The sequence below is a fragment of the Leucopleurus acutus genome (genome assembly GCF_964270905.1).
Source record: "Leucopleurus acutus genome assembly, chromosome: 15".
Classification (NCBI taxonomy): Eukaryota; Metazoa; Chordata; class Mammalia; order Artiodactyla; family Delphinidae; genus Leucopleurus; species Leucopleurus acutus.
The window spans coordinates 52,116,119-52,140,652 of record NC_139157.1 but is presented as its reverse complement, the minus strand read 5'-3'; the positions used below and the strand labels follow the sequence as shown (position 1 = coordinate 52,140,652).

The window sequence follows — 24,534 nt, the reverse complement described above, 5'->3', positions numbered from 1 at the left end:
TTCACTCAGTGACTCATTTATTTTGTAACTGGAAGTTTGTACCTCTTAATTTCCCTCACCTATTTTACTAAGCCTCCCACACCCTTCCACTCTGGCAACCACCTGTTCTCTGTATCTGTGACTGTTTCCTGTTTTGTTATGTTTGTTCATTTGTTTTGTTTTTTAGATTCCACATATAAATGAAATCGTATGGTGTTTGTCTTTGACTTATTTCACTTAGCATAATACTCTCTAGGCCCACCCATGTTGTCACAAATGGCAAAATTTCATTCTTTTTCATGGCTAATATAATTTATAGAGAGAGAGAGACACAGACCACATCTAGCTATCCATGTAGATAAATAGGTTGCTTCCATATCTTGGCTATTGTCAATAATGCTGCAGTGAACATAGAGGTGCACATATCCTTTTGAATTAGTATTTTTGTTTTTTGGTGAGTTTTTTTGTTTTTTTAATGGTACGCGGGCCTCTCACTGCTGTGGCCTCTCCCGTTGTGGAGCACAGGCTCCGGAGGCGCAGGCTCAGCGGCCATGCCTCACGGGCCCAGCCGCTCTGCGGCATGTGGAATCTTCCCGGACCGGGGCACGAACCCGTGTCCCCTGCATCGGCAGGCGGACTCTCAACCACTGCGCCACCAGGGAAGCCCTTGGTGGGTTTTTTTTTTTTTTTGGAAAAATACCCAGAAGTGAAATTGCTGGATTGTATAGTAGTTCTATTTTTAACGTTTTGAGGAACCTCCATACTGTTTTCCACAGTGTCTGCACCAATTTACATTCCCACCCAGTTCACAAGGATTACCTTTTCTCTACATCCTCACCAACAATTGTTGTTTGTTGCCTTTTTGATAATAACCATTCTGACAGGTGTGAGGCAATATCTCATTGTGGTTTTGATTTGCGTTTTCCCGATGATTAATTATATTGAGCATCTTTTCATGTGCCTCTTGGCCATACTAGGTCTTTTTTGGAAAAATGTCTCTTTAGGTCCTCTGCCCATTTTGTAATTGGGTTGCTTGCTTATTTGATGTTGGGTTGTATGAGTCCTTTGTATACGTGGGATATTAACCCCTTACCAGATACATTGTTTGCAAATATCTTTTCCCATTCAGTAGGCAGCCTTTTCTTTGGTTGATAGTTTTCTTTGTTGTGCAATAGCTTTGTAGTTTGATGTGGTCCCTTTTGTTTATTTTTGTTCTTATTTCCCTTGCCTGAGGAGACACATCCAAAAAAATATTGCTAAGGCTGATGTCAAAGAGCCTACTGCCTGTGTTTTCTTCTAGGAGTTTTATGGTTTCAGGTCTTCCGTGTAAGTCTTTAATGCATTTTGGGTTTATTTTTTTATGTGGTGTGAGAAAGTAGTCCAATTTGATTCTTTTGCATGTAGCTGTTGAGTTTTCCCAAAATGCTTTATTGAAGAATCTGTCTTCCCCTTTGTATATTCTTGCCTCCTCTGTGGTAGATTAATTGACCATGTAGGTGGGTTCATTTCTGGGCTCTATGTTATTTTAATATAAAAATAATTGTTTCAGTGTACCTGGAATTAGCAGTTGAATGTTTTACTAATGCTAAAGTAAGTTTTTATTGAAAGATGATTAGTCAAGACTCTTTGGGACGCAAGTGACTGCAGGTCAGTCTAAACTGGCATAAATGATAAAAATGCAATATATTGACGTGCATAACTGAAAAGTCCTGGGAGAGATTTTGCTTGCGTCACGGCAAACGCAGATTCAGACACTGTCATTAGGACTTGGTCTCTCTCTGTCTCTTGACCGTGCTTTTGCTATGCTGGCTACACTTTAGGCAGGTACTTTTGTTGCCGAGGTGAAGCTCCTACTGCTCGCCACACAACAGGCCAATAAATCGAGAGATGAGGTTTTGGGACAAGGAATAGCAACTTTATTTGAAAAGCCAGGAGACTGAGAAGGTGGCAGACTAGTGTCCAAAAGAGCCATCTTGCTGGGGTTTGGATGCTAGTTTCTTTTTTTTTTTTTTTTTTTGCAGTACGTGAGCCTCTCACTGTTGTGGCTTCTCCTGCTGCGGAGCACAGGCTCCAGACGCGCAGGCTCAGCAGCCATGGCTCACAGGCCCAGCCGCGCCGCGTCATGTGGGATCTTCGCAGACCGGGGCACGAACCTAGGTCCCCTGCATCGTCAGGCGGTCTCTCAACCACTGCGCCACCAGGGAAACCCTGGATGCTAGTTTCTTTTATAGAACAAACAGGGGGAGGTGAGGAGGTAAAGTTAAAAAGGTGATACATTGTTGCAAATACTTCTTGGTTCTGACCAGCCTCCCCAGAGGATGTGCTAATTTCTTCTTTCCTGCAGCCAGGTTTGTGGAGATGTTTCCTGTGAACTCAAACAAAAGTATTTTAGCTTAACACTTGGGCATGGGAGGCAGGGTTCCCAGAGGTGGGCTATTTTGTTGACTTTAAGCTGTGGCAACATCCCTTTAGGGATTAACTTGTAGCAAAAGCAATAAGGTTAAAGTAAAGAAAAGGATCCAGTATGGAGTCAGATTTGTTCTTCCCTGTTCCGCTTTCTATCTGGGACCTGTGGCGGGAGCATCTTGCTTTTGTTCTCAAATCTCACTGCTTCTAGGGGAAAGCTTCTCTCTCCCACAGAAGTTCCAGGTTTGACTTTGATTCTGTATGCTTAAGTCACGTGCACCTGTCTGAATCAATTGCTGTAGCCAAGGAGATGGCTGTGCCTGTGTTACATGCCCAGCCCTGCAGCTGAGATATAGGGTCAGTCCCATGGGGAGTACTAGTGTATATAGGGCTGAGGAGTTCCCCAGGCACATCAGAAAGAGTGGGTACAGATACTGGATTGGCAAAAGCAGATGTCTGTTAAAGTGAGTTATACAGTTATTTTTATGGTCCAGGCTGATGTCAGTTATAATTTGTTATAAGTGAGAGTATTCTTAAATGGTCATATGAAATCATTTGACACTGATTCTGTTAAAAATGTTTGGTGTTAGGCTCTTATGCTATGAGTAACATAGACTATGCGTCATTCTAACCTCAACTCTACTGTATTTCAAGGGGCTTCCCACAATAGCCCTGGATATTTGAGATGTGTCTACAGTGTAATATGCTTTTAGTGTTAGTCACGTTCACTAAATTCTTGTGTTGGTTTAGAGGGAAAATACAATGACCAACTCAATGTGGGGAAACAGTTGCACATTTTCATACTCACCGGGTGTGTTGGTTTCATTAGTCAGAGCCCAGTCATGTACCCTAGCAGAGGAAGCAAAAGGATGCTGGGTGGAATTCACTTAGGGCATTTATGTAGATTATGCTGTTAGCACCTGTAGAATTATTGTGCCTGGAGCCAGTCTCTTTTTTTAATCCAACCCTTACTTAAAATCCCTTTCCTTTATAAAATGTTGCTTTTATATGTTTCTATTTTTAGTTATTTCTAGTTACATTTCCTGGCTTAGGCTTTTTTGGGGGGGGTTGTAGCAGTTGAGTTTTGTTGTTGGGAGGAAGTTGAAAGGAGGCATGCATGTGTGCGCGCACACACACACAACTTCCTTTTAAATTCTGTGGTTATAGAAGCGCTTCTGTACTTACCAGGGCCAGCTGCTTCCTCATATTTCATTCAGTCCATCGTTTGCTAAATATTTATTGAGGTCTGTTATGTGCAAAGCATTGTATTACATCCTCAAAGAAGTTACAGTATTTATATGAAACCTAATTATTGCTACAAAATACAGAAAGATTAAGTGCTTTGGGGATCCACGGCAGAGAGAGATTAATTTCCAGTTTGGACACAGGGAAGACTTCGGAGGAGGTAGCATTGGAGTTCAGCCCTGCAGGATAGGAAGGTTGAGATGTGCCACTATCACATGCGTAATAAATTCCCTGGGTGGTAAACTCATTATTAGCTCTGAAACTGAGAACAGCCTTCAGGAAGCATCCTTACAAATCCAGCAAATGAGGTTTTAGGAACCGCATTTTGTTTCTTGTTGAAACATCAAAAGAGATGCCTTTACACATCCCTCCTAATCATTTTCTAGTTCTGTGCTGTCCTCTTGTTCAAATAGTGGAAACTGGACTAATTTTTTTAAAACTCAGAGCAAAATGAAATATTTCTAGAGTCCAGATTTTTTTTTAAAGTGTTGATTTTGAGTTTTTTCCTTTTCCCTCCACAGAAGGGCAGGTTTGCCCTGCTGCCCTTAAATTCTGAGCAGTGACCCCAGGAGGCTAAGACCCGTTTGTCCTTATACTTGGCAATCTTATAGACAGAGAAGTGTTGACTCACATGTACGGAATATGCTTAAACAAGGACAGGAAGGAGTTTTTTCTTAAGAGTTTCAGGTGTAAGTTATAAGTAGCCTCTAGATCATAGATATACCAGAGAATCTCAGAAATGAATTTTGGATTGGGGGCTGCATCTTGGAAGGAAAACAACACTATTGTCGATTCAAGTGACATTTTAATAAATGGTTTTCCTTTTTCAATTTCAGTGGGTTAGATAGGCATACTTGGGTGTCGGGTATTTTCTTACAGGTAATTTATTTTGCTTTATAGGGAAATACAGTACTCACAGTTGTGCTTTTTTTTAAAAAAGCACTGGCTAAAGTGTCATCCAAGGTTTGCTCAGCTGTCACCTTCTCTCCTGCATATTCAGACTTTCCCTCCTCACGGGCTGTTTTCCCTCCAAACCTTAAAATCAAACAATCAAGCAAAAAGGACTTTACCCTCTCTGTTTCCCTCTAACTTGCTATAGACCCAGAGCCTTGCCAAGACGACTTTTCTGTGATATGTCTTATCCTCTTTAATTTTTTTTGTTTTTAGGTCTTGGCTTTTGTAAAGTAGATGTACTTGCTCTGCAGAAATTCCTCCCCACATAGCAGTGTCCTGGGCCCCCCGCTCTGTTTTCTCTTCATGACTCGTGATAAGCCAAAGGCTGTGTGAACAGAGGCCACACACACAGGCACCTGTGAGCTGTACAGCCTCCCACCCTGTCAACACTGGGATCTTGGTCAATGCCCTTACTTAAAAATGAAAATACGGACTTTGACAAAGGTTGAATGACCTCTTTAAAGTTATCTGAAAGTTAATGTCATGACCACACCTAGAACCAGGCCTCCTAATTCCTCACTTCACAACGTTGAAGAATAGGATTTTAAAGTTGCTAATGAGGTTCTAAAGTGGGAAAGCGGCATTTTCTGAAATAGACTGTGATTGGGGCTTCTAGCAGTTTCTCCATTCAGCTGTCCAGAAATGAGTCCCCAGATACTAGCTGCCGTAGCTAATTATCGCTTGAGATTTTTACAGTGTTCTTCTTGATGGCTGCTCATTTCCAAGTAATAACTGCACTTGAGTTTTTAAGTCAAACCCTTTAGATAGTAAAATTGTAATCTGTTGTAGTGGTGAAGCATGTGGGCTGTTTTAGGTATGGCTTAATGGAATGGTAAATGAAAAAACTACAAGGGTAGGTGGCAGTTCGGGTCACAAGGTGAAGAGACCTGGTGAGCCTCAGGAGACTTGGTCAAGGGTTCATTCATCCCTGGCCACTAACTGACAGGTCCCTTCCCATTCAGAACAAACACCAACAAATAATACCACGTGATGCTCCGTACCCATCTCTGAACTTTCGAGGGCAAGGATTTTGTCTTTTTTTTCATCTTGCATTCCTAGTGCCAGTCTGGTTCCCAGCACATGGTAAACGGCCAATCAGTTTGTTGAATGAATAAATGAATTACTTTTTCTGTCTTTAGGTTTTCTTCTCAGTAAAATGTGAAAACCAGTACCTCCCTGTTACCGAGTCCAAGCGCGTACTGCTCGCCGCACAACAGGCTAGTAAATCGAGAGACAAGGTGTTAGGGCAAGGAATAGTGACTTTATTTAGAAGGCCAGCAGACGGAGAAGATAGTGGGCTAGTGGCCCAAAGAACCATCCTCCCCGACTTAGAATTCAGGCTTCTCTTATACTAAAAGGCGAGGGGCTGTGGTAGGTTGTTGCCAACTTCTTGGTGCTGGAATCCTTTGCTCTTGCAGCTGTCCACGTACGTTTGGTCACAGTGTTCCTAGAAACCTCCACAAGACAGCTGTTATTTTCTGTTCTGCAACTTGATTTATCTCTATGTGAATGGAAAAGTTTTACACTAAAGCTTTAAAGGTCAGAGCCTTGAGAATGGACCATCATGTATATTTCAGGCAGTAGGCAGCATTCCTTTATAAAGGTGCAGAGCCAGCATGACTAAGCACAGGCAACAGAGCACAAAGGTTAAAGCTAAAGGACTAGATCTAATACGAAGTCAGGTTTATTATTTGTTATTCTGTGTTACATCCCTAAAAGATTAAATGTGATAATAGATGTGAATGCATTTTGGAAAGTTCTGAGCATATATATGGGCATAAAGGTATTATTTCTTTAAGCTGTGAGTGGATCGATATAGCGCTATGAATTAACTGAGGAGAAAACAGTATCTCCTGAATATAACAGAATTGAAAAACTCTTTTCCCTTCAAAGACTTTATCTTTGTATAAGAAATACCATCAGTAATTTGTTGATTTTCCTCTCTGAGTGTGGATCATTTAAAAGATAAATATGAAAACATTCCAAAAGAGATTCATTCTTAGTATTCTCAAGAGTTTGTTCAATTTTGCTTATTACATAGTTGTGTCATGTTGGAAATCCTGATTGAAACAAAATTTTCATTATTTAGCTGTTTTATTATCTTTTTTTTTTAAGCATTTTTTTATGTCAGCTTTTTTTTTCCAGTGTGGTTTGTTGTGTAATAGAGACATAGCTTCCTGTAGTATCTTTCTGGAAAAATACTTTAACATTGATAACAAAAAGACTTGTTTATTAAAATAACTTTTACAGCTACTTCTTTAAAGTCCAAATTGTTTCCTTAGAATAGAATTAGAAAGAAATATAGAGAAATGGGCTTATTGGAGTTTTCTCAGGGAATAAGATTTGATAAGCAAGAACACCAAAAGGTTCATGTAAAGATACTCTTTCACCTGCCACTTCGATTTGTCCTACAGACAAATCTATCTGCTCCTAAAAGATTAATGGAGAACCAGAAAAATTATTCAGATTACTTATTAGTAAAACAAATGGAAGTTGCTATACAATGTATATTTATCCAAATGGGTGTGATAGTTTTTTTCTTTTTTTTTTAAATTTTTTAAAATTAATTAATTTATTTATGGCTGTGTTGGGTCTTCGTTTCTGTGCGAGGGCTTTCTCTAGTTGTGGCAAGCTGGGGCCACTCTTCATTGCCGTGCGCGGGCCTCTCACTATCGCTGCCTCTCTTGTTCTCTGTGGAGCACAGGCTCCAGACGCGCAGGCTCAGTAATTGTGGCTCACGGGCCCAGTTGCTCCGCGGCATGTGGGATCTTCCCAGACCAGGGCTCGAACCCGTGTCCCCTGCATTGGCAGGCAGATAGATTCTCAACCACTGCGCCACCAGGGAAGCCCTGGGTGTGATAGTTTTATTGTGAATGTAAACTATGAACTATAACAAGTCAGTGTTTTTGGTTTCTTTAGATGGGTAGCCTATGAAAATCCTGACTTCACAGGAGAACAGTATATACTGGATAAAGGCTTTTATACCAGCTTTGAGGACTGGGGAGGCAAAAATTGTAAGATCTCTTCTGTTCAACCCATATGTTTGGTAAGGAGTTACATTTTTCTCTGAGAATATTTAACTGAATTTTGGATTCCCTTAACGTGTGCTTCTGGTTCATGTAATACTTAACTATAGAAACTATCCTGAGATTGTTTTTAATGGTAATTGTTAATGACCCACAGAACAATTTGCAAGATGTCTGCCCCACTCACTTCCTTTTCTCTTCTCTCTAAAAATTCTTAGGATTCTTTCACCAGACCAGGGAGACGAAATCAGGTAACTTAACAAACATTCTATCATTCATCATTAGAAACCTTCTGTTAAAAAGCTGAATCTATGTGTAAAACATCATACATTTGGGAACATATTGTTAGTTTTACCCATTTTTGTGCCTGAAAGCATAACTATATTTTAAAATTAATTTAAGTTTACAGTAAGGCTTAATTGATAGCACTGACCCATATCTAAGTATTTCGTATAAAATGTTCTTAGGTGAAGTTAAATGTTTATATCATTACAGTGGATCAGAGTTTTACATGAATACACTAGGACTAGTATTTCAAACAATAGCGTAGAGTTATTGTGGAAAACAGTAAAATGAATTTTCGTATTTGCTGTGTCTGCATTAGGCTTTTTATGTAGTGTCTTTTATATGGTGTCTCACTTAAGCCTTTCGAATGCTGACTCTCTGTATCAACTGAAGTGTTAAATTTGTTAAAGACTTTTTAATGGAAGTGTTCAGAGAGCCATAATTACAGAGGCACAAACACCACCGTAGCCTCCTTTATTGGCATACAAAAGAGTCTAATAAGTCAGCAGGTAGCTTCCATTGAGAGGGAGGAAAACTGCACTACATGTTTCCAAAATACAGTTTCTTGTAAATGTTAGAACTGTGAACAATTACTTTTGGCCACAGTAAAGCTTTAAAATGCCTGGCAGCTTGTTACAAGAGGGTGTTCTGTAGAAAGCTGCCTCTGTTGTTGGACTATCCTTTGATGTCTCTGAATGAAATTAAACAATCACGAATGGTGCAAGCCAAAGTATTTCTAATTGATCATTAATGTAGAAGTAAAAAATTAAAGGTTTTATGAAATTCATACCAGTTTACAGTAACAAAAGTTAGTAGGTCATGTTTGGTTATCATTTCAGAGGCTGAATGAGTTAATGTGTTTAGGAAAAGAATTTTATGTATTTCCGTTTACTTTTTCAAAGATTCACTTGTTTTCGGAACCACAGTTTCAAGGTCGCAGTCAGCGTTTTGAAGAAACAACAAGTCAAATTGATGAGTCATTTTCTGCCAAGTCTTGCAGAGTTTTAGGAGGCAGGTAAGCAAAACAGTGGACTGGCAGAGCCCAACCCGTGGGGGAAAACAGGATTCACGTATCAGCAAGTAAATGCACTTGTAGGAGGAGCCTGGTACCTTATGAGACCACCACATAGTACAAGACCATGTGAGTACTGAAGTGGACTTCAGAGCACTGAGTGCTGGGCGGCAGAGGACATGGACATCAGTGTGGGTGGGAGAAGTTGAAGATCACCACCTCGTTGTGCAATGGGACTCAGACCAGGTTCTCTGCTCTCTAGGCCTCTCCCGTCATCTGTAAAGGGACTTTAGATCATCTCTAAGGACCTCCCAAGATAGATTTTTTTTTTTACAGGTGGGTAGGAGTAGGGCAGGCATTCTGCATGATAGGCAAGTGCATGGTTGGGGTGGAGATGCTGATGAGGGGCACACCACCCTCTCTAGCTGGGAGGGCTTTGTACAGCGGGGAGGGGAAGTGAGTTTGGACAGGGAGGGTGGGCTCAGGTGATGACTCTTCTGAGCATATGAATTTGGATGGATGCCAAAGGAAAACACAAGATGGGCAAGGCAAGGAGCTCAAAGTCAGGGAAACGGATCAGGAAACCCTTGGAGCAATCTGTGCAGAAGGTGATGAATTAAGTTGAATAATGATAAGTAGCAGTAGCAGTAGTAGTAGTAGTAATGCCTTTAATCATATAGTTCTTCATGGTCTAAACAGCACCATCATGCCATTTGGCAATGCCAAGTGGAAAGAGCACCGGCTTTGCATTCAAATGCATAGATTTATATAAAGCTTCACTGTTTATTAGCACATACCTGCACCTCTGTCCTAGTTTCTCTTTGTCCCATATGCTGCTTCATTACTACCAGGCATGTACTTTTTTGTTATTCATCTATTGTCCGTCTCAGCTCACTAGGGTATAAACTTCAAGATACCAGGGACTTTGTCTTGTTATATCCCCAGCAATGGAAAAATACCTGACACACAGTTATTCCTCAATAAGTATGTGTTGGGTTAAACAAAAACAAAACAAAAAGACCCCCACCTCCTCTAGGGAAGCATGATAAGTCCCCATTTTGTCAATAACGCTGAGTGCTAGAGAGACTAAGTGACTTGTCTAAGTCACTGTGGTATCTTGACTCCTGGCCCAGTGCAGAGGTGTTGGAAATGAGGATAAAGGGGTGAGGGAGAAATCTGGGCAGGAAGCAGTAGACCCAGGTGACTGACTAGCTCTGAAGGTTGAAGGAGTGTTCAGAAAAGACTCGAAGACTCAAGGGCTTGACAGAACCACCTTGGCTGGGAGAATGGTGGCACCATGAGAGGTGCAAGGAATGCTGGTAGGTGGAGAGGTGAAAGCATTAATCATTTCATGGAGAAAAAAGTTGTATTTCCCAAATGACTTATGAATCTTAAGTTGCCACAAGATGAAATGCAGTAAACATACCCAGACATTTTTGCAGAGAGAACACTGTTAGCCATAAGCATCGTGTTTATTGTATGGCAGCTACCTCTAAAATTCAGACTCCTTGACTAGGAAGACTCAAATTACATTTTCTACGTGTGTGTGTGGTTTTTCCTCTGTAGCTGGGTTGCATATGACGGAGAAAATTTCTCGGGTAATCAGTACGTGTTGGAGGAAGGCCGCTATCCTTCGCTGTCTGCAATGGGATGCCTGCCTGAAGCAACTTTCAAGTCTGTTCGTTTTATAGATGTCGTAAGTATCTCGGTGAATACAGCGTTACAGAGATGTATGGTCACACAGCTGACAGACAGAGCAAGGGAAGCAGCAGGCAGGCTTACTCAGGACAAAGTTGGAGGCAGAAAAGATAGTTTCGTGGACAACTTTCTACCCTGGTCTGTTTCCAGATCTTTAAAACGTAAACTGTTTGCTGTTTTCTCAGACTTCAGGGGCAGTGTTGGGTCAGTCATGGTGCACAGTGCACAATCATGGGCTAGTTCAAGGCCCTTCCGTCTTGTTTTTTTCCGTTTCACACCTGAGCCCTATTTCTTTTTTTTGAGATTTATTTATTTATTATTAATTAATTTATTTATTTATGGCTGCATCGGGTCTTAGTTGCAGGATCTTTGTTGAGGCATGCGGGATCTTTTGTTGTGGCGTGCAGGCTCCAGGGCGCATGGGCTCTGTAGTTTGCAGCACTCGGGCTCTCTCATCGAGGCGCCCGAGCTCAGTAGTTTCAGGGCGCTGGCTTAGCTGCCCTGCGCCATGTGGGATCTTAGTTCCCCGACCAGGGATTGAACCCGTGTCCCCTGCATTGTAAGGCAGATTCTTTACCACTGGACCACCAGGGAAGTCCCCCTGAGCCCTATTTTCTATACCTCTACCTTTAGAGGTACCCATTCTAATGTGTTTGGAGTACAGCTTGAATATTCCTATAAAATACATGTTTTTAAAAATATGTATACAGCCTTTTAATTTATATACAGTATTATGCTATAGTTCTCATCTCTCCTTACATGAAATTTTTTGGGAGCCATCCATTATGCTGTATGTACATCTAGTTATTGATTCTAATGGGTGCCCATGATGTAATATGTATTTACAATATGGAATCATTAACTAGATGTGCATACAGCATGATGGATTACCCTGGGATCTTTTGGGGATACGTGTTAAAAAGTGGACTGGGACTTCCCTGGTGGCACAGTGGTTAAGAATCTGCCTGCCAGTGCAGGGGACACGGGTTCGAGCCCTGGTCCGGGAAGATCCCACATGCCGCAGAGCAACTAAGCCCGTGCTCCACAACTACTAAGCCTGTGCTCTAGAGCCCGCGCGCCTAGAGCCTGTGCTCTGCAACAAGAGAAGACACCGCGATGAGAAACCCGCCCACCACAATGAAGAGGGGCCCCCGCTTGCCGCAACTAGAGAAAGCCTGTGGGCAGCAACGAAGACCCAGTGCAGCCAAAAACAAAGAGTGGATTTACTGGATCTCACGTGCGTGAATATGCAACCTTCAGTAAGTACTGCCGAATTCCACCACTTTACACTGTTGCTGGCAGTGCATGTGGATTCGTTTTCAGCATCATGGCCATTATTGAGTATTCTCTGACATTCTGACTTTTGTCAGTTTGAAAGAATGGGGTAGAAGTTGTGTTAGTTTGCATTTCACTGTTGGTGAGATCTCATATACGTACTAGTCACTTAGGTTTTCTGTTGAGTGAATTGCCTATTTATATCCTTTGCCCAGCTCTTTAGTTTCCCGTCATTGTTGTTATTGATTTGCAGAAATTCCTTATAGTTTTTAAATCTATTCCTCTGTTGTTTTAGAGATTTGCAATGAAATGACTTTTCTCAGTTTCTCATGTATGTGCCAATCCAGATTATAGTGCTCCTTTTTGACCAGAGATCTTTAATTTTAATGCAGACAGAGCAATATTCGATAGAACAGTACTGCAAGATAATGTTCAGATGTTAAAGTCTGGGTGTATCTGACAGTTTGGGAAGTACTTGTTAGTTTTTGGTAGCTGATATCTCATAAAAAGCTTTAAACATATGTAGTTGGTGATTTTAGCTTTAAAGGTAGAAGGAACATATGTGAGTTGGCTTTTTCTCATCCCCTCCTGCCCGTTCAAATAACGAAAATGTTGACCTTCCTTGAGATGTGAAAATAGTAGCAGTGAAACATAAAATGATGTGGTAAGATTCATTAGCTTACAAATAATAAAATATCTAAAAATTTGATATTTAACCTGCTTAGAATTCTAAAAGCAACCTACAAGTATTTTAAGAAAAACAAACCCACTTTAGATTTAAAGCTTTCAAATGCCTTCCTTCAAGCAGAACTTAGCATATATGCTCACATCACTTTTGACATTTACAGATGATGTTCTTTTAAGTTTTGATGATGATGAAATGAATATTTTACCCATATTAAGAATGTATATTTTAATTGTGACTTAGTACTTCAAAACCGTTTGGTTGTTGTCGCTAGATTAGAGTGCTTGGAACGTTTTAGCATGCCAGCTCAGAAAAGTGCAGTGAACGTGCAAAGTAGTGATGCTACTACAGTTTCTGTCATTTCCTTCTTGTATGGTTTATATAACCTAATTTCTAGACCATATAGAACACGTCTACACACTGATCTGCTCTGTTTATTGGTCAAGATCTTTCTACACATCAGAGCACATCCACATAAATGAAGCAGTAAGGTGTCACACCGTTGCCACAAAACTTTAAGCAAGTTAGGGAATTTTTCATGTATCATTTATGATTTTAGGATTATCATCAGAGCTTAGTCTAGGGTCATAAGGGTCTGTAATCTGAAAAACAAGCATAAGCTGCCAACTTCTCATTTTTCTGAAAATCAGTGGACTTGAACTTGGGGCTTCCATCCTATTTTTTCTCTCCTAACAATTATTCCTACAGGAAAGTTTGGGAATACACAGAATCATTGTCTTATTGACAGTTAAAAACAACAACAAAAAGACATCTGCAAATGTATACAAGGGGAAGCTTCCTTTATTAGGCAGATTACCACTAGACCCCCCGAAGATCACCACAGCCCCCCGACCCTCGCCATTTATGTCTTTGACTTTCCAGCCCCTTCTTATCTCAATAGAAAACAGAAAAGTTGAAAATAAAGTCCATTAGAATTGATATTCCAGGCATATATACCTGTTCCTTTATGCCTGGGATATTTTCCCCGTTTTGTAATACTTTTACATTTACCTGCCTTATCTACGTAAGGGAAAAACTTTCTGCCCTCCATCCTTACTTGCTTTAGCTTTGGAGTATATAACCACCCAGACGTTGCTGGAAAAGCGAGTTCATGAGCAGGCCACGTCCAGCCAGATCTTCTGCTTTGTCCTTGTAACAAGGTGATTTTCATGTTAAGTTCGAATTACTATCAAGGATGAGTAACAGAACATTATTTTTGTTCCTAAACAGGAATTGTCTGAACCAACAATTATTCTTTTTGAAAGAGAAGACTTCAAAGGAAAAAAGATTGAATTTAGTACAGAAATAGTTAATCTCCAATCCCTAGGATTCAACACGCGCATACGCTCTGTTCAGGTGATTGGTGGCATGTAAGTGAGTTACCTACTTGTTTATTCAATAAAATAGATTTTAAAAATTAAGTTTGATCATATTTCTCTTCTCTGTTACCTTAACCAAATTGACGTATAACCCCTTTTCTTCTGTAAGGGTTAATTAATATATATGTTCCCTCACAGTATACTTTTCCTATTGGGAAGAGCCAGGTGTGGGACATCATCTCTTCATCCAGATTTTTAGTTTACTTAAGATAAGGACTCTCAAAGTTCCTAGGCGAACGCTTTGCAATAAATTGAGCACTTCCTTAGCAAGTAGGAGAGAGAACTGATTTTGCTTATCCTTTTGAAAGACCAAGTCCTTTGATTTTGGAGTAAGGGTTGGGATTTTCCTTCAGCTAGGAGTGACTAGCAGATGTTATAGGCAAACTGACTTAATGTCAACATGGGAAGATTTTTCTCAACTTTGAATAGTTTTGAAATTAAGATGTAAAAATGAATAAGGACTATCAATGTAATGTGTTTTTACAAAAGTATTTTTCTTTCACTCACCAAAACAGCAGGTATAGTTTGAAGGCATCAAATGGTGGAGAGGACTATAGCTATTTAAAAAACAAATTCGGATTATTAGGGTGATTGATAGAATTTTATGCATGACTTTTTTTTCCAACAGGTTTAAACTAATATTTTGTTTTTATGATAAAATGACTACGATGATAACATTTTAGAGTTGCAGGGTTAAAAACAGACAACCTTGATGTAATACATCAACCAGAGAGAAAGATTGCTGTGTTGCTTGCATGCTGGTCTGCGCTGGAACCCAGACTTCAGGTGTGGGTACCAGCATCTCTGTGTGGAAGAGACCTGAGTATCTTTAGTAGTTTTCTGGATTGAGGAAGATTACTCTCATTTTAAATAAAACTTTATTATTTATTTTTATCTAACCCTTATATAGCACCCTGTGTAAGAACTTTACAAGTATTAACCATTTAAATAAAGGTCTATTATTACAACTGAAGATGTTTTATGTAAAGTTCACAGGAAGTACTGGGCTGTCCTGCTAAAAGACTATCTCTAGTTCATCACCTTATTGAAGAAAAAACTTACCTATTTCTCTTCAAGAGTGGAACTTTTGGGCATAAATACTCATGTACCATGAATTTGCTATTTGTCAAGACATGGGTGCTGTAGCTGTTTTTGATAATAAGGTAGTTTCCTTTTTTTATCCTCCAACATATATTTAAAGTATAAAAAGCTCGGTCTAGGTACTTCCCTGGTGGCGCAGTGGTTAAGAATCCGCCTGCCAATGCAGGGGACACGGGTTCGATCCCTGGTCCAGGAAGATCCCACGTGCCATGGAGCAACTAAGCCCGTGTGCCACAACTACTGAGCCTGCGCTCTAGAGCCCATGAGCCACAACTGCTGAAGCCCGCATGCTGCAACAAGAGAAGCCACCACAATGAGAAGTCCGTGCACTGCAATGAAGAGTAGCCCCCACTCACCGCAACTAGAGAAAGCCCAAGTACAGCAATGAAGACCCAACGCAGCCAAAAATAAATTAAAAATAAAAAGCTCAGTCTAAAAATCAAAGTGTTCTGAAAATATAATTGGTGCCCACTGTGAAATGGATATTGCTACTTACTGTGGTTATCTCTTTTTGTTTTCCAGATGGGTTACTTATGAATATGGCAATTACAGGGGTCGACAGTTCCTATTGTCTCCAGCAGAAGTGCCTAATTGGTATGAATTCAGTGGCTGTCGCCAAATAGGTTCTCTACGACCTTTTGTTCAGGTACTTTCTTCTTCTACATGCTTTGAATAGACTCTTCTCTGAAATCTTTTTTGTAAATGTAATTAACTTTTTAGTTTCAATTTTAAGTGTGAAATTGGCCTCTCCCCCACCCCACCCCACCCCCGAGAATTTCTGAATTTCGGCTGTGTCTCTGGTGCCAGAAGGTTGTGACTGCTTTCAGAAATGTTATTACACCTGACATCAAAACCTGGTATGGGGCTTCCCTGGTGGCGCAGTGGTTGAGCGTCCGCCTGCCGATGCAGGGGACAAGGGTTCGTGCCCCGGTCCGGGAAGATCCCACATGCCGCGGAGCGGCTGGGCCCATGAGCCATGGCCGCTGAGCCTGCGCATCCCGAGCCTGTGCTCCACAATGGGAGAGGCCACAACAGTGAGAGGCCCGCATACTGTAAAATAAACAAAACAAACAAACAAACAACAAACCTGGTATGTCCCAAGCCCTGGGTTGTCCATAGGCAGGCTCCCAGCCCCAGGCACTTTGAAATTCTGTCAACCTCTCCTCATTGAGAAAATCCTAAAGCCTCTGAAACTCTCAGATACAGCAGTTTTCCCTTATCCAGCCTGATCTGGGATTCTGCCCCTGCTACTGATGCTTGTTCAGTGCGTCTGAAGTACAGCTTGTATATGACTATTGCTGGGGTTTTGTCTTCTAGAAACGAATTTATTTCAGACTTCGAAACAAAGCAACAGGGTTATTCATGTCAACCAATGGACACTTAGAGGATCTGAAGCTTCTCAGAATACAGGTCATGGAGGATGTCGGTGCTGATGATCAGATTTGGATGTATCAAGAAGGATGCTTCAAATGCAGGGTGAGCTTTTTGGATTAGACAAGGGTCTATAATAGCATCTCTCTTCAAGTAGATGCTACTTCATGATTCCTGGAGCATTTTCAGAAATAAGTTAGAAGGTTTTTCGTGAAACTGTTTCTTAGTTCTGATAGAACCTGCCTAGGAACCAAATGGGAGGTAAATCTAGCACTGATCCAAGATAGAATCTTTATATCTATACTTGATTTTTATACAGTAATAGAAAAAGCAAGTGTCTGTGTTACCCTCCCCTTTTTCCTTAATTTTCCTTAACCTACTTGTTATAGAAATAAACTTATAAGCCCCATCATTATCAACACAGATCACTCTTGGTTTGTTTCCATTTTGGAGGACCCCACAGACTAGGTTGAAGCGTGAAGAGATAACCACCCTGTGTACAACACAGTCCATTTCCTAATTGTCACACGTTGTAAAATGGAAAATTGCCCATCTCCCTCCTATCACTCCCGCCACAATGCGCATTTAAAAGCTGAGTGCTGTAAGATTTTATGAGAGATGCTCACACTTCTATTGTACATACTCATTTTAACTCCTTGATCTTATGGGCTTGACTGTTTGCTCCTGGTTTTTTTAATCCTGGTGCCCTGTGAGTCAGCAGAAGGCATTACGGCCTGCTGAAAGGAAGTACAACTTGTTAATTGGGTCTGTTGTGCTTGAGGGAGAATCATCCTTTCAGTAAACAGAAGTACTATCTAGACATGCATAGAAGAAATAGCATGAGAAACAGAAGTAACTAATATAGAGGCATAGAAAAAGCAAACTTCTGCCTTTGAATTATCTTAATTCAAGAAAATGGCATCTTTCAACAATTATTTCTAATGAACATTACAGTGATATTATTTTAACAGCTTTGAATTTGGTAGGTCAGTGAGAAAAAGGAAAGTGTCCTAGATTATCACAATCCTTTTATCTCAATATATTGTAGAACAGTACACTTTTCATAAGCATCTTCTATAGCAATATGTGTGAATGCCATATGAACATGACTGCCATACCTTATTTATATTATATTAAGGGTAGATTCACTTCATAGAAGGACCCATAAGATCTTTGCATTAGAACACACTCTACTGCATTTATGTTTTCTCTTTTTATACTTGGGTAGCATGCCTTTTTAGAAAATTTTAGACATTTCTCATGAAGGAACACAAGACAAATCAGTAAATGGAATTCCAAGTTTTAAAATGATAAAATGCCCTTTCAGCAACTTCAGTGCTACAGCAGGCTTCAAAATTAGAGATGCAGTCATATTCCGGAAGGGTCAGGCTGAGTGGAGTGGATACATCGGGGAGATTAGCTACAGACCCAGCCTCAGATCATGGTGATTTCTGGGGGGAAGTATCATGATGGGCAGTTTTAGTGTTCTAAGGAGGCTTCCCTTACTTACAAGACAGAGGGCCTCACAAAGGGCATAAATCTCTTAACAATGGACAAGAATTGAGAACTTTCTATCACATGTTATCTGAAATGAAGGGCATAAATATTTGTTTGATCCCAGTTACCATGGCTAAAAGCTGAAATTCCTCATGTGGGGTATAAAGGAAGCTAGGAACTAAGATAACTTTAAAAATCAGCTCACACAGGAAATTGCTTACAATGGTAGCTGAATGTATATCCACCCATGGCTACGATACCTTGTCTTTTCCACTGAGCAGATAGCAGAAGACTGCTGCCTGACCATCGTGGGGAACCTAGTAACCTCTGGCTCTAAACTGGGCCTGGCACTCGAACAGAACATCGACAGTCAGTTCTGGAGCATGAAGTCTGACGGCAGGATCTATAGCAAGCTGAAGCCGCATTTAGTTTTAGATATCAAAGGTAAGGATCTTTCCTTTATTTTCTTTGTTGTGTCTTCTTTAGTTAACTAAAAAGCTCTTCTTTACTTTTGAAAATGATGCATGTACTATTATTAATAGCAAGTGATCCCTTACTACGTGCCAGCCTCAATGCTATACACTGTACCTACGTTATCTCACGTGATCTTCACAGCAGCCCCAAGAGGCCTGTGTTATCCCTCCTCCCCCCACTTTACAGGCTCCATACTGCGGCTCAGAGGAGTTAATCAGTTTGGCCACAATCTCACACCCATTAAGTGCTGAGGTGGAATCTGGACATGGGCCGACTTTAAACCATTTATTATAACAATGTTAGACTAAAATTCACAAGTTAAAAGGCTATGACCTCGGTCTGTAGAGTTGATGATTCTCAGGTACACGCATGTAAACTTTCATTGTAAAGATCTAAGACTGAAAAGGAATTAAAACAAACAACATAGCCAAAAAGATTTCAACTGAACATTTGTTCAGTGAAGTTAATCCAGAGCAAACCGATTGATGGTGCTTGGGGAAGAACAAATACATGTAGGCCAGGGGGTTCCAAACTTTATCTGCATGAGAATCCCCTGGAGGGCTTGTTAAAAAACACAGGTTGCTGGGTTCCACCCTCAGAGGTTCTGATTCAGTAGGTCTGGGGTAGGGCCCAAGAATCTGCATGTCTAACAAGTTCCCAGGTAATGCCCATGCTGCCTGTCTACGAGAACTACTGATGATAATTTTAAAACAACATAAAGCAAAAAAAACTGACCTCAAGTAGACATGGGAATTCAGTGAACCTTTGTTGCTATAGACAAGCAAATGACGATGGTGTGTTTTATTCATGTCCTATGGGGTAATTTTGCTTCAAATTATTAATGGAGACTTTCCGTCCCCTATCAGGAAACCAGTGTGGTTATGTTCGTCAATTTAGTGGAACCATACTATACCACACACCACTTTAAATCATGGCTAGAAAGTTGGCTCAGTTTTACCTGAGTCAGGGTTCTAGGCCAAAGCTGTCATTAAAAATTAAGACAGAGTGGTAAAGAAACAGCTGGTTTTAAACTAAATTTTGTGGAAGATGGAGAATAAGCCTGAACATTTCCATCAGGGGCTTTGGGGACTGCCCCTGGAGAAAAGTGGCCGTCACTTCTGATCCGCAGGTGGGGAGAGTGGCCAAGCCACCTAACAATGGGATTCGAATTTACAGAGAATCTGAGGAACAGAAAAGTGCTCAGAGGCAAACTAAGTTTAGTGAGGCAAAGGCAGGGCACTACATTTAGGGAGCACCACTAAGCAATATCACTCCAGGCTGGATGGGGCCCAAAGTCGTACAGCGTATAAAGTACAAGCAGGAGACAAATGCACTGTAGGCTGGCACGACAGATCTGTCAATATGTCCACAAGTAAGAGACCCATTTTATAGATGATCCACCGGAGGTTCACACTGTTACTCTGAACAACTTGTTAAACTGGAGCTCCTCAGTCTATACAAGATAGAGTTTGAAAACCTCCAGAGAAGCCAAAGGAATGTGACTAGACTGAGTTGGAAACATGGATTTTGGGGAAAATACGGACTCATGTTTCTTACAGATGTGATCAGCTTCCTATGTCCAGGGTTAAGGTCACTGTAATCTTTACGAGCTAGTCTCTTAGAGCATTCCTTTTATTCTTTGAACATGTATTTATTGGGTACCCAATATGTGACAGGCTCTGTGCCACACACTGGGGGTATCAAACTGAAAGGAAAAAAAAAAAAAAGACAGTACCTTGGCTTCAGAGCGCTTACATTCTGGAAGCTCCAAGGATATGGGATTTTCCCCCACTTGCTACCCTGGCAGTTGACCAGGAGTAAGGATTCCTGGCTTTCTAGTCTTCGACTCTGAAAAGGACTGTGGGACTTCAGGAGCCTCCTCCTTAGGGCTTCGCTTGAAAGCTCCAAGATCACTTCCTAAAATGCAATATAAATTAGTCCAGTGCCTTTGGAATAAGGCTACTGTTCTGTATGTTTGTGAACTCTCAGTATATCGAGTATGGAAGCTACAGTAATCACTTGTTAAACTAGTTTAAATGTCTCAGAATGTGGGAGAATGATGCCATCTTGTGGACAAGAGAGAGTAGGGCCACACATCCCACATGCTGTGCAAGGGGGATAGAAATACATCCCTCAATAGGAGACTGTGACTTTCACTGGCTACAACTGTTGACCATTTGTTACCTACTAATATTACCATAAGGTTTATTTCTTTTAACCTATCTCCTGGCGTTTTGGTAGACATCCGTGTATTATTCCAGACCAAAGACATTATAACAACAGTGTAAGCTGGTTCACACTCACTTTAAAAAAGTCTGTGAGGATTTTAATCCTCTCCAAAGGCAAAGAATGAATCAGATTATTTCTCAGGAACTTTCTAGTCATCATGACTCTAATTAGAATTATGATGTAATATACACAGAAGGTATGTTTAAGATACTGTAATCTTAAAGAATGAAAAAAGACAATATTTGCTGAAATCTCAGTGGAGTGGAGTGTGTTGTGTCTCAGTGGAGATGGTGGGGTTTGTGGTGGTGGTGACTTTTTTTTCCAGACTTAAGCATAAAATGCCCAGGGCACCTTGCCTTTGTATTCTATACCTAGCTGTGCAGAGGCTCTTAGTTATCATGATGATTAGCCAATTTCTTAGAAGAGGGGCATGCATAAGAGATGATTTCATCCCTATCAAAATCTATTGTGTAAGTTTTCAGACCTTTTGGATGTCTTGTAAATGCTTTAAAAGAGAATAAGAACATTTAATTCCTCTTGGCCTGAGGCTGCAGTATGATTTCAATACCAGTCGCACTTACCCTGCAGCGAGTTGAACAGATTTTAATTTTGATGGAGTCCTTGGTGCTATGACGTTGGTACAGAGGCTTATGCTGAAAAGGATAAGGTATCTGTTTACTCCACACTGGAAAAAAAAAATCACATGACCCTTTCTTTTGTTAATGATACTTCTCCATTGAAAGAAGAGGCCACGAGGCTAAAGAATCTGAAATATCTAGTAGGCACCCTTGGAAAAAATATTCTGGTGAAAGGGAAACCATACTAGTTTTACAGTCTGATGGAACGCAGCATGTTAAATGCTATGAATTTTTATACACCACAGCCTGTGGGTTCCCAGAAGTGGGAGTGCTGCCCTGCCTATACTTCTGGGTGTCACTCAGACCTCCCCTTTGACCTAATACAACTATTTTTCATTGTTCATGCAAAATTTGTTCCGATGACTATTCTACTCAGGCCTGCCTGCTTATTTTGCTGGTATCTCAAATCCACAATCCCACCACTGAATATTTGTCACAATCTCTTTACTCCTTTTCCCATTTCTAGATTCTGCCCCCGCCCCCCGCCGGTGCCATATGATGGGGCTTTAACACATCGCCCCCCGGAGGCTGGAGCCTCTCAGCCCTCCGTGCGTTTCTGGGCTTTCCTCCCTGCTTTGTCTCCTCGAGGCACATAGTTTTACACTTTGCTTGCTCTTGTTACATTGGTGTTGTGATAAACTGTGTCTGCTACAGCCTCTTCATGTGGGCATGTTTGCTTCTATCGTTTTCCTCTTCTGTCTTTCAGGGGGTACACAGTATGATCAAAATCACCTTATCCTCAACAGTGTCAGCAAAGAGAAGTCAACGCAAGTGTGGGAAGCCATGGTCCTATAGACCTGAATTAAAGAATGCAGGAGGAGTATTTCTGGAGGTCTTTCAGCTACCTTATTTAAACAAACAACAAAAAAAGAAAAAACAAGGGCTGCAGACAGAAGCACCAAGAAGAAAGTGGACCTGCTCCTTCAACAGCTCTAAATTCTCTCTTGAATCACACCACCGTGACCAGGACAACCACTCATCTTCTCAAAAGACTGTAATCGTTTTAAACCAGTCATTTATCCTCCTCTTGTTTCATGCCTTTCATTTCTTTTCAGTAGCTGCTTAAACAGGTTGTCTTAGCAGCAAGACTATGTGCCTTTTAAATTATATCCAAAGATAGAGAACAAGAACAAACTTACCGACCTTGCAGACCTACAAGTCCTGTACACTTTAAAGGGAAGGACAGAAGCTCAAGTTTGTATGGTAGGAGACTGTTCAGCATCTGAGAAGAAATAATTTATTAGGCCTGTCATTTTGGTCCTTGATCTTCTGATTTCTGGACTTAGTAATTATGCCGTATAGCAAAGTGCGGAAAGCCTTATCTAGTCAGACCTACCTTAAGCAACTAAGTATAAACAAAATGTTTCTGTTCATATTAAAAATTAGGGGACTTCCCTGGGGGCACAGTGGTTAAGAATCTGCCTGCCAATGCAGGGGACACGGGTTCGAGCCCTGGTCCAGGAAGATCCCACGTGATGCAGAGTGGCTGGGCCCGTGAGCTACAACTACTGAGCCAGCGTGACACAGCTCCTGAAGCCCGTGTGCCTAGAGCCCGTGCTCCGCAACAAGAGAAGCCACTGCAATGAGAAGCCCACACACCGCAACGAAGAGTAGCCCCTGCCCGCTGCAACTAGAGAAAGCCTATGCACAGCAGCAAAGACCCAACACAGCCAAAAATATATTTTAAAAAAATTAGTAAATTTACAAACATAGCATGTCCATGTCTGCTAACATTTATTAGCAGGATCTGGATTATCTTAACCCACTCTAGAATGTCACATGTGAGTGTTGTTTAGTGCTTTTCTTGCAGATGCTACTGAAACAGTATTACCATGACCTAATTTATGAGCCCATCCTCATCTACAGGTAGTTCTGAAGCAGCGTTACGCAGGCCTTTGCTAAACTCAGGTCCTTTAGCCCAATTTCCTGCCCCCCCTGTCCAGCTGCACTGGCACGGGGCTGCCTTCCCTGTGAGGCTCCACAGCCCCGCACCTGCTATGACTGCTGGGGGACAGCCTCAGGTCATGTACTTCTGGGAGCAGAAACGAGAGGTGTGGGAGGCTCAAGAGGATGACCAGCAGTTCTCTCCAGAAAGCGAAAGAAAGGAGACTGAGGCAATCCTAGATGGCCAGACCTCAGATCTGAGAACCCTGAGACGCAGCAAGTATTTCAGTGGACATTGAAAATATTTAGCTGCTGATTGTACACTCCCTGGCCTCAGTGCAAAACTGCTAAACATTCCTTGAATACACGCTTCCTCTTTTTGTCCTCATGTCGTTGTCCTCGTCACTGAACACTGGTGCTTGGAAGAACAAATCTTGTTTCCTTTTCAGCTACTCCGTATGTTTCCAGTTGTAAAATGTTGATCCTCTGGAGCCTGTGGTGGGCAGTGGCGGCCGTCAGAGTAGTTTACCTTCAGCTTTAAGATGCTCGCACACGTCCGGCAGCAGCCGCCACGCGTCTTGTTCTTGGGTGCACAGCTCTGGCCTCAGGCCTTTGTGTGTCTCACTGCAGTAAGGTGGGGTAAGCCTGTCTAGTCTGTGTTGAATTTATCTCCTGAATAAACTTGTTTCTGGTTAACCGTATTGATGAAATTTGAGAGAGTCCATTCTAGCCCTCGTAACACTTCAAAGAGGGTCAGCAGGCAGATTAGAAACAAATGTCTGATCTGGACAAGGTGGGTTTCAGAGCTGCTAGAATAACGGCAGGGGGAGATTTTTGACTACCCTCTTTCCAGACTCAGTGGTGAAGGGGCACACTCCACTTTTCTGAGTGGACATGAGGGTAAGTGAGGTCGTCCCTCGAGAGATGCCCCTCACTACCACTGGGAGGCCTCAAAGAGAAAGAGCTGAGGTTGAATTCAGAGAAGTCAAAAGTGGCTTATTCACACCTGGAAAAACATCTTGCTTTTGAGGTAAATTTGTACTGGTGAGAACAGCAATTCTAGAGAAAAACCCTCATGCAACACTACAAGTGAGTGTCTATCAGGAAGAAACCAAGTAGAAGGCTACTCAGACAGGTCTACGTCAGAAGCCAAATGATAGCAGCTGAGCTGCAGTAATGAGGGGATCGTGGCAGGAACTGGACACTTAGCGTCAATGATCAGAGGGCACAGACTAGAGACTCAAAAGCCGCAACGGGTTTATTGGCGAGATACCTAAATGCAAGCATTTCAGGTCAAACTGGAGAACTCTGGTCCCCAATGGAATGGTGGTAATTTCCACGGAAAAGTCCCCAGAGAAGCACGTTTCCGTTGCCGAAAGAGGACTAGCCTTATGCA

At 41.4% G+C, this 24,534-nt stretch overlaps 1 protein-coding gene across 1 annotated transcript in view; it reads left to right on the top strand.

Annotated features, from left to right (window-relative positions):
• The window catches only part of CRYBG1 (crystallin beta-gamma domain containing 1), a gene marked incomplete at its 5' end in the record, with an annotated part of 60,007 nt that extends 35,964 nt beyond the window's left edge, over positions 1-24,043 (top strand). The window contains 9 exons of the mRNA XM_082855637.1: positions 7,504-7,630; positions 7,829-7,861; positions 8,798-8,910; positions 10,474-10,603; positions 13,796-13,935; positions 15,568-15,691; positions 16,363-16,521; positions 18,195-18,357; positions 21,961-24,043. Coding sequence (XP_082711763.1) covers positions 7,504-7,630; positions 7,829-7,861; positions 8,798-8,910; positions 10,474-10,603; positions 13,796-13,935; positions 15,568-15,691; positions 16,363-16,521; positions 18,195-18,357; positions 21,961-22,049 — 1,078 coding nt within the window. The 3' untranslated portion in view covers positions 22,050-24,043. The remainder of the gene's footprint in view (positions 1-7,503; positions 7,631-7,828; positions 7,862-8,797; positions 8,911-10,473; positions 10,604-13,795; positions 13,936-15,567; positions 15,692-16,362; positions 16,522-18,194; positions 18,358-21,960) is intronic.
• Between the last annotated feature and the right edge of the window lie 491 nt (positions 24,044-24,534).